Here is a 16318-nt window from a genome sequence, read left to right as displayed (position 1 = left end):
AAAGGCCTATCATAGTCCTTCCCTTTGCCCGTACACACACAGTGGAAGGTCTGTCATTTAGCCTGCAGTGGAAAAAGCTAAATAAGCCTCTAAAATACTGATCTGGAAACATCAAATTAGGACAGAACTGTGGCCTTCCCACTTGGTAATTACTTATCTTCCCGTAGCATGCATGAAATCCTTCATGAGGTCTTCCATAACAGCTAAGTGGAAGAACTGGGAGAGACCTTACCACACAGACCAAAGTAGGATACAGCCTGCAGTGGAAGGCTATAATGTGGATGGATATCTGAACATACCATTCATTCATTTCATTCGACTCAAGTTGAACTACATGGTGGCTGCATCCAATGAAAAGTTGATAATACCACATAAAGGTTTCCTCAAAACTCACAAAATCTAATGTATGTATATCTTTCCTTTTCTTACAAGCTAATCCTGCTAACAAGAATTATATAAAAAAACTTACTTGGACACATCTGTTCATTGCATGTTTGATTCTGAGCTTGAGTTTGGTCATCTTCTTCATCGATACCATCCTCATCATGATTCTTCTCATTTTCCTCTACAGGGCATGGAAACCCACCATACGCAGCTGCCGGGTTACTGCAGTTACGGGTTCTGAACTGAATACCGCCCTCGCATTCCACGCTGCATTTACCCCATGAAGACCAATCAGACCAGCTGCCATTAACTGGATATAAAAACATAATATGATTTGACAAGGCATGGAAGTACTTCCATGGTTAGGACTGGCCCTTTGGTCAGTAACATCAACAGGGGATGGAAGATGGTCATTTGATATCATTTTATGGTCATTTGATATCCCCCAAACTCCAGGCTGTGATCTATCAAGGAGCACAAACAGAACCCAAAGATGATCCATGTCAAACAAATTTTCTGTGGACAGGACAGGCCCCATTTGATGGAAATGGAAATTAGGGTATGAAAAAATAACTTTGAATAGGCATAGGTCTCATAGGCCTATGTGATATTCAGCCAAACATGAAACAGCTCTCTGCAGCCATGTTTTAGATTCAAATTGAATAATTTATTATAAATTATTTGTTCGATCAGTAGCTAAACTTGCTAAATAAAGACAATATTTCATTTTGAGTTTTTATGTTTAAAAAATTGGGTGGAAAAAATTATTGAGATCCATGAGACTTGTGCCATGATAATATATAATAAAATGTTTTAATACCTTAACCCTAACCGCCTAAGGGCTTTTTGGCGACGGGAAGGGTAAGAAGGAAAGAATAAAGAGAGAAAAGAAAGAACGAAGTTGCTTGCTCTGGGTGGGATTCGCACCCGAGACCCCTCGCATGCCAAGCACTCGTCGGCGACACTTTGCCACAGGTCTTGGGCTTCGCTGGCCAGCGAAACCGTGCCTATATATCACTTAGGGCGATTGCGTCATCACACCACGTGGGATGCATGCACAAACAGCGCATATATCAAGTAGTATTTTGTAGTATACAGGAGGGTTAAGCAGTATTCAGACTTTTTATTGTACGTAAAATATTGTATGCAACATACATACGTTGTTTAATCTATTGCCATTCTATTTCCAGTAATGTTTAAGTTCTAACGAATGTTTGATGACGTAAAATCGATAATATATTTCTACTAGATATTATATGTAACATATTATCGATTTTTCGTCATCAAACATTCGTTAGAACTTAAACATTACTGGAAATAGAATGGCAATAGATTAAATAACGTAGATATGTTGCATACAATATTGTATGTGTAATACTTGAGTCTGTGGAGCGCTTTAGGGGTAAGGTGTACAGCTTAATTGGCTCCTTCTAGAAATATTGTTGATTCTCCTTCAGAATAGAAATTATTTCTTACTTACCAGGACATGGGTTATCATTACACACCGCAGTATCTTCACTATTTTCAGGACATTCATCCCCTCCATGCTGAGGTTCTGGGTCGTCACAAGTACGATAACGTGTGATTATACTACCAGCACAAGTAACAGAACATTGAGTCCAGTCAGACCACTGAGACCAGCTACCAGGAACTGAAAACAAAATACAAATATGGTTGACCTAATACAGGTAGCACCCTGGTAACTTGAGATATTATTATGTTACGAGTCAAAAACAAATTTATGCTAGGGGGATCTTCCCCTCAAATCTTGCCACCTCCCAACAGTTGTTTGACATGATCATTTAATTTATATAATGTTCAATTCTAGACCTGGACTATACCAACAGCTATCACACTATAAGGCCTTAAAAAAATTGTTTGATTGGCCGTACCCGACCGACCCTAAAAATAGGCCCGACCCTAGACTTTTTTCTTATTTTGTTTGCAAAAATTTTTATAAATCAAAATAAATAAACAAAATTAAAAAAAAGAAATAAAAAAGTTTACCGCTTTAATAAATAAATTGCCGACCGACCTACCCTATTTTTTTCATGTTACGCCAATCAAACAATTTTTTAGGCCTAATTAATATACATAAGCTATTTTCAACATAGATTTTTGTTTTTCAATTATTCATCTTTTTCTGCTTTTTTGTGATATTTAAATCTATATATTTGTGTGCAAATTGAGGACACTATTTATATATACAGGGTGTAACAATAAACTTTGTACAATTGCATTTTGACTTCTCAGGAAAAAACTAAAAGAGTTATGACATAAATGATATATGCAATAGAATCAGTAATATCTTGACTAAAAGAAATCGTTTAGTTGGTTTCTTTACTAGCTTGGGTTACAAAGTTATGTCTGATTAATCAAATCATCCTGAAAACGTGTTGGGCCACTTTTGCCATGTTTGCGTATATCAAGTTTGAACCGCGTAGATATGCTTATCGGGCATTAAACGTGTTTCTTTATATAATTAACATGAACTTAATAATAATAATGATATTTCTTTAAAATCTATGAATGCAATCATGAAATTTCTTTCAAATTATCTTATAAATAAAGTAATTTCTCATATCTCTGAGATATAATTGGTAAAACTGAGAACAGTTTTTGCATCCAAAGTACAAAACAAAAAAATTGAAATTGAGTTCAGCTAGGCTTCTAGACCCCACTATTGCAAGCATTTCTGTTAACAAATTCTATATACGTACTTCTTATACAAATATGTATTGTATGCCTTGATGGAAGACGTGAGTTTGGAAAATGAGCTATAAACAATCTTATGGTTTCTGCTTGACTCCCGGCTTGACTCCATGTGCTACCGAATGTCACAACCATGAAAATACGCTCTTTCAACGTGAATTTGGGTTGAAGGTGTTGAGTTGCAGCCACAATTTCTAGTAAATGAGGTTGTTATGTCAGTGCTTAGTTGTGACTTTCAAAAACTCATGGAGATATTCTATTATGTAATCATTTCTACCACTTCGAATACCCCATTGTTTAAAATTACCAATCATATAAGAGCACCGTCCAACTGGTCCATGGTTCAACTCTATTCAGTCACTTTTGTAACACTTAGACAAAAGTGGCCCAAGCGGTTTTAAGACTAGGTTACATAATTGACCATATCATCACTTGTATATCATCGATGTTATTGAAACAAAGCTTATCTGGTGGCTAAAGAAGTTATCTTGATCCACATATAAATATCAAACCAAAAAATATGCGGCATTGTGTCATTCTATTTTCAAAATTGTACAAATTTTATTGTTACACCCTGTATATATTTTATTTAAATTAGCCAAATAATGTGAGTTATTCCTTACATTTTATGTTTTTTGAACATTCCCCTGCATTTGGTTAGTATTTTTTCTGATGTTCTAATTCCATTTTACAAGTGTCTACCCCTTGTAACGATGCAAACAGATGGAAACATACTGGTTGTAGAAGGTTTGCTATGATGGGGACTAACCAATCAGTGGGGAATGTCTATTTCATACATTTTTTTAATCCAAGGTGTTTGTTTTTTTCCATTTTTGGTTTTTCATATACATTTGGTATAAAAATTCGCAAAATATATTGCCTGGTTTGTAATTCGCACAGCACAACTCTAATATATTTAAAAAATGAGTCTGACAAACCCTATAACTACTTACCATCTTATTTTGTGGTGAACTTGCATTATTTATTATATCATGATTACAGTGACTTTAGCCATGTGATAGTATACAAATATTAACTGTCTTTGAGTGTGATGGTCGAAATATAAGCATGAGGTGAAAGATGGATTGAACAATACATATTTCACCGAGTGATTATATTTCGACCATTACACAAATTTAAGACAGTTAATATTTGTTTTATATCACTCATGCATAAATTCTATTACTAAAATACTATTTAAGGTAGGAAATACATTTTTTCATCAACAGAACACCATGTTTTGCCGTGATATAGTTCACATTTTGGGGTCCACCCCATAACTAAATCGGCGAGTCCAAGAGTCAGCGCACGGCTTGCGCGCAGGCGCACTACGGCAGAGCACATGATGGTAAAGACTATCACACGGAGAGGGTGATAGTAAAAATGATAAATGGTAATCAACCAATGAACTGTCTAGAATTTATGTATGAGTGATATAATTTTTATTATATCATGATTACAGTGACTTTAGCCATGTGATAGTTTTTATTATAGTGACTTTAGCCGTGTGATAGTTTTTATTATATCCTTCATTAATATATTCTCGTTCATTAATTGGTTAAACGAGTATCATGTGACCAAAAATAGTTTTGCTATTTTGCAAAGCAGTCAAAAAGCCGACTCAAAGTACTATCTCCCCGGGATATATTTTTTGCTATACTCCCTCTGAGCGCGTATGACCTCATAGCCGCGTCGCAGTTCCTAGTGGCCGGGGCAACTCGCCACATACGTGGGATATCGCTACCGGTTCTGGGGTATTGATGTGTAGCAAGTCATTTTGTCTTGCGCAGCACACAAGCAGCAGCACAGAAGTGCAGCTAAAATACGGCAGTTTCATGACATAATCCGAGTTACATCAGGAACAATATCTTAATATTGACGGCGAAATAACAGAGAACATGGTTACTCGTTTCACGGCGGTATTGTAAAGGTTACAACATTACAACGGTACGGTACGCTTTATAGCCACTCAACTGTGTGCGTGCTTTGTGCATGTAGGCCTACATGTATTCAATCAAAACAAAGCACGACAAGCCTAGCCTAGCCTTGACTATGCTAGGCCTTAGCCTACATTTATGCCTAGGCCTATGCATATGATATTGATAAAGGCCTTTCTAATATTTTAACCAATTAATGAACAAAGAATATATTAATGAAGGATATAAAACAAATATTTACTGTTAAATTAGGGATCTGGTGGAATCTATTGGTCCCCTCGGTGAACTGGAGACTGTGAGCCTACTATTTCCCTCGACCTGGCGGTCTCGGGAAATAGTAGGCTCACGGTCTCCAGTTCACCTCGGGACCAATAGATTCCACCAGATCCCTCATGAGCAGTAAATATTTGTATACTATCACATGGCATGAACAGAAAGCATGTGATATCATGATATAAAACAAATATTACATGCCAATATTCGTGTGATAGTAAAAATATATCATTTGGTCAAATTTTGACTGATCTAAATTTCACTCAGCTACGCCTCGTGAAATAGAAAAGTCAAAATTTGATCTCATATATATATTTTGTACTATCACACTCATAGGCATGTAATATTTGTATATTATATCACTCATACATGAATTCTAGACAGTTCATTGGTTGATTACCATTTGCCATTTTTACTATCACCCTCTCCGTGTGATAGTCTTTACCATCACAGTGCCTGCCGTAGTGCGCCTGCGCCAAGCCGTGCGCAGACTCTTAGACTCGCCGATTTAGTTATGGGGTGGACCACAAAATGTGAAGTATATCACGGTAAAACATGGTGTTATGTTGATGAAAGAATGTATTTCCTACCTTAAATAGTATTTTATTAATAGAATTTATGTATGAGTGATATAAAACAAATATTAACTGTCTTAAATTTGTGTAATGGTCAAAATATAATCACTTTCGGTGAAAGATGTATTGTTCCATTCCACTCGCTGCCCGGCTCGTGGAATGGAACAATCCATCTTTCACCTCGTGATTATATTTCACCATCACACTCATAGACAGTTAAATTTGTATACTATCACATGGCATGAAAAGAAACCATGTGACAGCATGATATAAAACAAATATTACATGCCAATGTAATAGTAAAAATATATCATTTGGTCAAATTTTGACTGACCTATTTCACTCGGCTACGCCTCGTGAAATAGAAAAGTCAAAATTTGACCTCATGATATATTTTGTACTATCACATTCATAGGCATGTAATATTTGTATAATATTGTATATGGCAAAAAGAATTTTTAAATAAATAATAAATACCCCCTTAGCCTTTACAACTGAAAGTGATGAAAATGGTTTATGAGAGTGAACAACAATTTCACAACTAGAAGGCTATATATTTGTACACAAATACGGCTATACCCGCATGTTATCTGTGTACCCAAACTTACAGTCCTTATTTGCTGAGGACTTAAGATAAAGAAATTGTAAAAAGTCGCCCAATTGGGCAGAAAATGTGTAAAAAGTGAAAGTCCAAGTCACAAGCTTTAATTGAATGAAGGTTGCACTGTTGTAGCACTAAAAATTATGAAATTGTAAAAAGTCCCTTCCCAGGGAAGTCGTCTCTCTTACTCTCCATAGGTTGCTATTGTCAGTCTCTCTTACTCACAGTGAGGCTCTGCAATATGATTAGGGGAAAACTATTCCAGAGGGAGTGTGTAAATAAAATGGAACAGCCATTTCAGAGGGAGTATGTAAATTAAACGGAACAGCCTTTTTTGGGGATATTTCAGAGGGAGTATGTAAATTAAATGGAACAGCCAATGGGTATGTCATTTAACTGGAACAGCCTTAACGCTTCACGCTGGTATTTCTAATTATGATATAATACGATCTGTCTGTTTAGTCCTACGTGTGTTGGGTGGATGGGTGTGTGGGTGTTAGTAACAATATAATTCTCATGTGCTATCTGTGTACAAATTCTGAGCCTGGAAGCTGCTTTCTTTGATGAGAAACAGCCCGCCCTTTGTTTTAACATTTGGGGCCCTGGGCCTATAATGTTTGACTTATGAGGCCCATGTACATAACTAATGTTGAAGTATAATTCTCTAGTGCTATCAGTAGACTCAAGCTGGCCACTGTAGCTACTTTATTTACTGAGTAACGGCCGGCCCTATGTTTTAGCGTTTAGGGCCCTGGGGCCAATATTATGTGATATATGGGGCTCATATGTACATATAACAATGTAATTCTCAGGTGCAATCTGTGTACAAACTCTGAGCCATAAAGCTGCTTTATTTGCTGAGAAACGGCCGGCCCTTTGTTTTAACATTTGCGCCCCTGGGGCCCCCAGCCTTGTACATCTGGGGCCAAAATGGGCAAAAGGCACATCTACAACTTAGGGACCATACATATGCCACATATGAGCCCTAGTGATCTTGTACTTTTAGAGCTAGGCTTGTCAATCTGTTGCCCCTTATTTTAACATTTGGGGCCCTGGGGCCCATAATATATGACATATGGGGCTCATGTAAACTTGTATATATAGAATACCCCTGGGGCTATCAGTGTACCAACTCACAGCCCTGAGGTTGCTTCATCTGATGAGAAACGGCATGGTTTGTGTTTTTACATTTGGGCCCCTGGGGCCCGTGACCTTTGACCTCTGGGGCCAAGATGGGCAAAAGGCACATCTACGGGGTAGGGCCCATAAGTGTACTACATATGGGCCCTGGGGCCCTTGTAGTTTTAGCGCTAGCCTTGACAGAATGATGTGTTTGATAGGAGAAGGAGGATGGCAATATACCCGTTCATGCTTCGCATGCGGGTATAATCATATGGTTATTTCTGCATGAATTTAATAATTAAACAACTGTGATTGTACATTTCATTTTGCTTTTGTACGCAGGTCTGCAGATAATCACCACACCATGGACATGATATAAGATCCATGAGGGGGGACATATATGTCAAATTATTTCTAATGGTATGTACCTAGCACCCTCTGGAATTGTGGTTTACCTTGAAAATCAACACCTCCTCACACTCCTCCCCCACACACACCCCACACACCCACACACATAAACTCACTCAATTAACACACACATACACAAAGTTGAACCTGTATAAACAACAGTTTATATTTTTTATCTGAATATCTAGTTACTGTTTATATCTGAATACATAATCTTGGAAATATAATACAAGTTTCCTTTTGTTTATTTTACTAAGTAGTACAAAGTTCATTGTTATGTACATAGAAAATTAATATTCATACAGATAAAATTAAAGCAATAATGTGTGATTTGCAAAAAGAATAGATTCCTATTTAAATGTTTGTTTTCACTGATCACATTATCCCCTTTTAATTTTGAGCCAAACAATTGAGGTATAACGAAGAAAATTGCGATTTCAGTCCAGAGCCTACAATGCGTGTACTACGCTCGCCGATCGTAACATGTAATACTGCACGGAGCATCGCGCTCGACGTGTGTACACCCCAACTGACATCCACAGGATATGTTAGCAAGCAGTTGATCGATGAACCCTGAATAAAACTGGGTCGACCCAGTTTTAATATAATTGAAGGCGTCGCTGTGAAGCAAATCACACATTATGGCTTTAAGTTAAAGAGCAGGCATGGGTTGCAGGTATTAAAGTTAAAGGTTCGTAAGTTCGCCAGTTTTGATCTAGTGATGCATAAAGTTCTGGGTATAAATTTATACTACAATGCAATAAATGTTTCTGCGTGTGCATATTTACAAGCAATGTATCTATAAGCTAAATCGTAAACATTATCTGGATAATGATAATTTTAAATAAAATATAGTTGACTATATTATAGTCAGTAAGCAAGATTAGATGTATTTAATTACTGTTTTATATTACTGTTTTAATTTTTCCTAAATAATTTGAACAAACTGCATTCAATTGTATTTAATTACTGTTTTATATTACTGCTTTTAATTTTTCCTAAATAATTTGAACAAACTGCATTCATGATAATATGTTTCTATGCCACAAATTACACATTATTATATAAGCATTCTTACCGCGGGATTCTTACATAAATTTATACTACAATGCAATAATGTTTCTGCTTATGCATATTTACAAGCAACATATCAAGCTAAATCGTAAACATTATCTGGATAATGATAATTTTAAATAAAATATAGTTGACTATATTATAATCAGTAAGCAAGATTAGATGTATTTAATTACTGTTTTATATTACTGTTTTTAATTTTTCCTCAATAATTTGAACAAACTGCATTCATGATAATATGTTTCTATGCCACAAATTACACATTATTATATAAGCATTCTTACCGCCTATTGTGTACAATCAAGTAGTAAGATGGTCATTGATAGTTATTTCTCTGTACTCATTATGGGAAGTTGGTTCATGGATTTCTTGGTGTTCATTTTATACCCCATATTAAGTGGAATGGCTGTAAAAGTGGAATGTACTGGTTGCGGAATACTTTCAGAACTGTTTCAAATATTGCATATGGAAATAATTATGAAAAGAAAAATATTTTTGGATATACCCTTAATATCATATGATTCATTTGTATTATCAACACTGTAAACATTTATTCTGATGACCATCTCAGAATTATCATACACAAGTGTGCTAGAAACTCTGTGTCAATTTTTAACACAGAGCCTGCCTAGCTCCTTTTTTAGCTTCTTTTGATGTATGTAGAGCATGACCTTCAACACACAAAATTTTGAAGGCAATTTAACATAACAAAAGGTTAGTTCACGGTGCTCACAAGGAAACAGGTTTTTGCAAAGTAAATAAAATATTAAATCCTTTTCGGCACGTTTGTGTATAAATGGTATGTCATGAAAAACAAACTCAAATTTCATATATTTTTTTAAATAATAATTTGCAAGTTTAATATCCTAACAAGTGTTCTAATGAAAGAGTATCATATCCTAAGTATTAGGCTGAAGAAAATGGGTATGTTAGTGATAAAAAAAACGTGTACAAATATACATGAGGCGGAGGTAAATCCAACTCACTCATGATTGGTTGATATTTTCAGATAAGGTCTTTTGATTGGTTTAACAAGTATTTTCGCCCACCCACGTTTTGTCTTTTGAAGTACTGCCGTGTCCATTCAAATAAAATTCTTACTGTAGCTTACTTTAAAAAGTTAAAATGCTATGGAAAATACATTCTTTATTTTAGTTTCCAAATCAAATTTCATGGCTTAGTGGTGCCATAAAAGTAATAAAATTAATAACTATTGTGCCCATCAACCAACCCAATTTCAAGTTAAAAGATATGCACAAATTTTGCCAACCAACCAATTATATTTTGTTGACAGTATGAAACTGGAACCAAACATATCATTTTTGCTCAGCCTTACTTCATGTAGTACATTGCGTAGTTTCACACATTTTGCTCTTCTCGCTCAGTTTTATGTATCGATTGTGATATCTAGAATATCCACCTTGAAACACCCCAGGTTTATTACAAAGGCAAATACTATCAAACAAGGATATGTTGCGTGATGCAATCAAGCATGAAGTAATAAGGCAAAATTGTTTGAAAATAGCAAAATGTATTATGTTAATGAATGCTATTTATTTTTTGTTTCCTATTGTTCAAGTAACAATTAAGCATTCAACATTGACATGTTCTTAAGGTTGACATCTGACTAATAGGCTACTCACTTTGCTTGATTGTATCACAGTTGAGTTATATTTGCCTGATTGAGTCATGTAATTATGTTGACAAATCAGAAGTCTTCATCAGGACGTACAAAAACTCAAGTTATGTTACTTCTTGTCTGGAGACCTTCAGAACTCAGTATTTAGGTAATCAGTTTGAAAGTTCATATAAGTATGGTTAGCAACTGCAAAATCAATTTTGGGTATGTTTGTAGATGTACAAATGGAGAGAAAAATTAGTCAAATTTGAGTCAGTACCTAGTCAAATTGATCTTGATTAAGGGCTGGGGTATGAACGTTTGGACAGTATTTATTTTGAGACATCAGAGCACATCAGACATATCGAATTGCATTCTGAATCTGAATAAGAATGTCATTCTGATATCAAATAATTTTGATTTTTTGAAATTAAATTTAATACACATTTTATGGCAAATCATTAAAATTGATATTTTTGATATTTAACAGTACTTGAAGTAAACTTTAGAAATCTGATGATTTATACTTAAAGTGTATGTAGGTGGGATGAAAAGCCGTCGATCAATTGAAAATTTTGACCTTTCGTATTGAAGATATGGATTTTTTTCCCAAAACACCAAAAAAAATTAGGTCTTTTTGGGACAAAAATCCATATCTTCAATATGAAAGGTCAAAATTTTCAATTGACCGTCGGCTTTTCCTCCCTGCTACATACACTTTAAGAATATAACATTAGATTTATATAATTTACTTCGAGGACTGTTATATATCAAAAATTTGAAAAATATCAAATTTTTATAATTTGTCATAAAATTTGTATTATAGTGTGATTTTAAAAAAATGAAAATTATTTGATATCAGAAAGAGATGCTTCGTATTCAGAATGCAATTCGATAGGTCTGAGGTGCTCTCATGTCCCACAAAAAATACTGTCGAAACGCAATAAACGCTCATTTTAGATCCCTTAATCATCCTCAGATTCATCGCCAGATTCTTGCAGAGGTGCTGGTGAAAGAAGGGACAGTTCTGTTGGAGAGATGAATCGCAAGTCATTGTTAACTTCCTCAGCAGATGGCCTGCTATCATATACACGGAAAATCATTGAATCAAACAGTTTCATGACTTTCTCACTCATTTTTGTTTCCATCAGCTTTTTGTAATGAAGACTATTGTTCGTTTCATACTCATATTGCCCAAATGGTTTGCCTGCAAATCTTTTAGCCAGGTATGATTTGCCTTGGCTATTAATATAACCTATTCTGGGAACCATGGATCGAAATATAATTCCCATGGAGAACACATCAGCTTTCTCATCATAGTGTCCATCATAAACCTCAGGAGCCAAGAATAAGGCTGTACCACACTTTGAAGACATGTAGTAGTTCATCATATTCCCTTCAAAATTGACAGATGCAAACACCTTGGCAAGACCAAAGTCTCCAACTTTAGCATGAGGTTGATTGGGCCGCTCCTCGTGTATCATGACATTTTCAGGCTTCAGGTCACGATGTACCACACCTTGTCTATGTAGAAAGGCTATACCAGAAGAAATCTCTACCATGAACCTGTGGTTGATCTCATTTCCCGGTTTCTTCTGTAGAACATAGTCATTGAGTGTCCCACTATTGCAGTACTCCATTTCTACCCACAACTCATCATTATCAGAAGCAAAAGAATTGCGATACTCAACAATGTTTTCATGTCCGCTGGCCCTTTTCAGTATCTCAACTTCCTGTTTCCATTCTGCTTGCTTTGCCATTTTTTCCTGACTGGAAAGACCACTGATATTGATTGATTTCAAGGCACATTTTCGAGTTCCTTCAAACACTTTACCGAAACTACCCTCACCTAGTTTTGCACCACGTTTGTAGCCGTGAGATGCCATGATGTACAATGATGTGTGATCAACAATCACAAGGGTTTTGTTTTAATATTTGAATGTTGCAGGCAGAATGCTAGGCAGAATGATGGTTGCTCATATCAGCACCAATAAGTGCAGTGCATTATGTATTACAGTTTAATCTTGTATGACATGAATTGGGATTTCCCCCATTATGTTGAAATACAAAAATTGTGTGCCAAATGTGCAGAGTGCGCAGCTGCGGTAAGCCACCTTGCAGGTAAAGTAGCAGCTTAAAGTTAACTGTGCAAGAGTGGTTATTTTTGTGTACAGAATTTTTTGTTATTTCCAACATACATGGCCTGTATTTTGAATTGTAGTATACATACATTGTGTTATGTTTTTGTGAAAAATTAACTTGTAATTATGTTATTATGATCACAGAATTATGTTTGCATTTTGTCAAATTTGTGACTTAAAATAACCTGAAAATAAAAGTCCAACAATAGTTAACACTGAACCTAACATGAACTGATAAAAACAATATTTCTGTATAAAGATGACGTGGCAGATTGAATATAATCATGCATGACCTGTTGCAATCTTTGCATATAAAAGATACTGGATTGGAAAAATAGGTCATGATATCATGATTATATGACCCAACACAAGTGAATGAGACTGATGTTGGAAAATTACACCTCACTCAGCAGGGGTAGCGCGAGCACCAAATATCAATGGGTCCAATTTAATTTTTCTGGACCCTTTGGTACCTGCAAATCCAACATTTAAGGGGTCCAATGAGAATTTAAGGAGTCGACCTGCCCGAAATTTTGTCAAATATTCCAGTGAAATTATTAGTGTTGTTGGCCTATGGTGATTTGGAAGATTTACTGATCTTTTTATTTTTTTTCTTTTTATCGACGATTCTCATGCTGATTTATGCCTCCGTGCATCGTAAAACTAAGGAGTCCATACAGTTTTTATCGGACCCTTTGGTCACTTTCAACTTGTGATTTAAGGAGTCCAAAACGGCCAAAATAAAAAAATAAGGAGTCCCTGGACGCGCAAACTCCCCTGTCACTCAGTTTCAAAACTATGGCAGGTCGAAGGGAACACTATTCTGATACTGAAATACATTAATAGGACGGAATGGTAAAGTTATTCCACACAGTTTTGATTCCTGCAGTCATGAGCTTCAATTCCGGGGGAACAGGGGGACCTTTTAGCAAAATGACCCAGTTTTTTGTTCTTTTAAGCCATTTTTTGACAATTCAAGACAGATTAACGCAGTAAATCAATTTAAAATGAACACCACCTTTGCAAAACATTTTAGATTATAGTACATTAGCTTCCATTCCATACCATCAAGCATATATTTATTATCATTTTATCATTTTATCTCTTCTTCTTTCTTTTGACTTACTTGGACATGGGAAAACATTGCAATCCTCCCATTCTTGATCAAGATCAGTTTCTGGGCATGGGTTCCCACCCCAAGCAGTGGCTGGATTGGTACATGTTCTAGTCCTGGAGGCAGATCCACCACCACATGATACAGAGCATTTCGTCCATGATGTCCATGCAGTCCAGGCACCGTCAACTGAAAAAGCACACAATGAATACAGGATGTGTAGTGACGTTATGTGATGAAATAAAAGACAACATGCCGATTGCAAAATAGCAACAAAAAATACATTTAGTCATAATAGTATTCTTTGTGATCAAACAACTCATCTTTCTTGGACCATATGGACAGTATTTGGCTTGAATACACCACCCAAAGTTGCTATTCGGAGTTCACCTCTTCAAGATAAGTCACCCAAAGTCAAAAGTAAGTTATTGAAATCTTAGTCCAGTTCATATCTGCAAATTCATAAGCTATTGCAATTATATATTGCATCAAAAATTGCAATCATTTGGATTTTGGCATTAATTGCCTTTAGCTCTTTTGATGCATGTCTCATGATTTCATGCAATTGTACAATGTCACTTAATACTTGCTGTACGATCCACATTTAGTCTGTGCTCAATCATATGCAAACTGATGGAGAAAAAGGTACTTTTCAATTTGTCAGTCTGAAAAAGATTCTGCTTGGATCAAAAACCCAAGCCACCTAATTAAACTTGACATTTTGTGATGAAAATTTTGTAATTCACCTAGCGTCACAATTAGTGGACCAAAATGACATCAGAATCACTGGACATGAAATTTACAAAACCTTCACTTTGATGTGCATATATTTTGCTGAGCTTGGAATGTTATCAAGTACATAGTGCACCATAAACTAAATTGATGTCAAGGTGTCTGGTGTATTATACAAATATTGACTGCTATGAGGGGCATGGTTGCACCTCTGGTCATAGCATGGTTTTGAGATCACCGCGGGCCTATAATTTTAACCATGTCCTGAATATAAAGCAGTCAATATTTGTTTTATATACCGAATGGATGTATGTGGATGTTGCGATTGCGTGGTGTGATCAGGATGCATGTGACCCGTCAATACTTCATTTCCATGACCAGTCAATAGTTCATTTTGATGAAATTCTCTCAAATATAGTTAAAACAATGCCCTAACTTTTAACCAATCAAATGACAGGATTTTATATATGAGGTATATAAAACAAACTATCAGTACTTAAGTATATCAAAGAATAATTTAGCAGGGTCCTTTTCACCAAAATAAAATATATATATTTAAATAGCTATCCTTATTCAGACCAGTTCTCACAAAATGAGCTGAAAGTCACCAGGGAAGAAATAGAGATATGCTTCATTGTACATATCAGACAACAATAAAAAATAAAAGAATTCTTGATTGAAATATTGACTTTCGAAGACCAAGTGAGGGAGCAATCCTGGCAAGTTATATATCATTAAAATTTAAGGGTTATGAATCTGGCCATAATTCAATAAAGATACAACTCCCCTCTTATTTTGTAGGATGATCTAATGGATTTCATACATGAATTGCTACCCCAATAGACTACTGTATAGCCTGTCATCTTGCTTCAATATGCCTTTGTGACAAAAGCAGTGGAAATCTTTCTTGCGGATCAAAGCTAATAATTGAGTGCAAAATTGCAGCAGATAACCAAAAATCGCAGCGAGGAGCCCAAAATGAACCATGTGTTACAACAAAAAACCTCATGGAAAAGCATTGGTTATATCTTGGCCTTCAACAGACTGACATAATAGTGCTAAGTTAATTACTGTATTTTGTTTCAAATAACTTAAGAATTTCCATGACAATGCAAGTCCTACCTGGGCATCCATCTGTATTACAATCTCTTTCCTCATTGGGTAGGCCATCACACTCATTGCCAAGAAACAGTGGAGGAGGATTGGTACATGATCGGAAACGTGTCTCTATGTCCCCAGCACATGTTACTGGACACTTTGTCCATGGTGACCAGGGAGTCCAGCCACCGTGAACTACAAAAGAAAATAACAATATGGCCACGCGTTTTGAACTCGCCACCCAAAAATGGTGGTTTTGTTACGCTTTTCCAAATCGAGACTCGTTCAAATTGTTATATCTCTGCTTAAACAAAAGGTATTGTAGTGTGTTTGGTGTCATTTTGTAGCTAAATGAGTTACCTAACAGACCTCCAAAGGAGAATTGTTTATCAGCTAAGATAGTGGAGTTATAATTTTTTGAGTTCAGAATGGCCGAGGTGGTTGTTGTGGCGGTGGCGGTTGTGGCGGTGGCGGTATGTACAAAGTCTATGAGAAATATAGATTTTGTGTGTGCACCTTGAATCAACTG

The 16318-nt window shown here is 35.9% G+C and overlaps 1 protein-coding gene across 1 annotated transcript in view; it reads right to left on the bottom strand.

Moving 5' to 3' along the window:
* The window catches only part of LOC140158239 (SCO-spondin-like), a 38255-nt gene that overhangs the window by 7313 nt on the left and 14624 nt on the right, over nt 1-16318 (bottom strand). The window contains 4 exon segments of the mRNA XM_072181355.1: nt 470-694; nt 1865-2035; nt 13972-14148; nt 15814-15984. Coding sequence (XP_072037456.1) covers nt 470-694; nt 1865-2035; nt 13972-14148; nt 15814-15984 — 744 coding nt within the window.

The sequence above is a fragment of the Amphiura filiformis genome, chromosome 1 (genome assembly GCF_039555335.1).
Source record: "Amphiura filiformis chromosome 1, Afil_fr2py, whole genome shotgun sequence".
NCBI classification, from domain to species: Eukaryota; Metazoa; Echinodermata; class Ophiuroidea; order Amphilepidida; family Amphiuridae; genus Amphiura; species Amphiura filiformis.
Note: the sequence above shows the minus strand (reverse complement) of the source record. Positions and strands in the feature narration are given on the sequence as shown.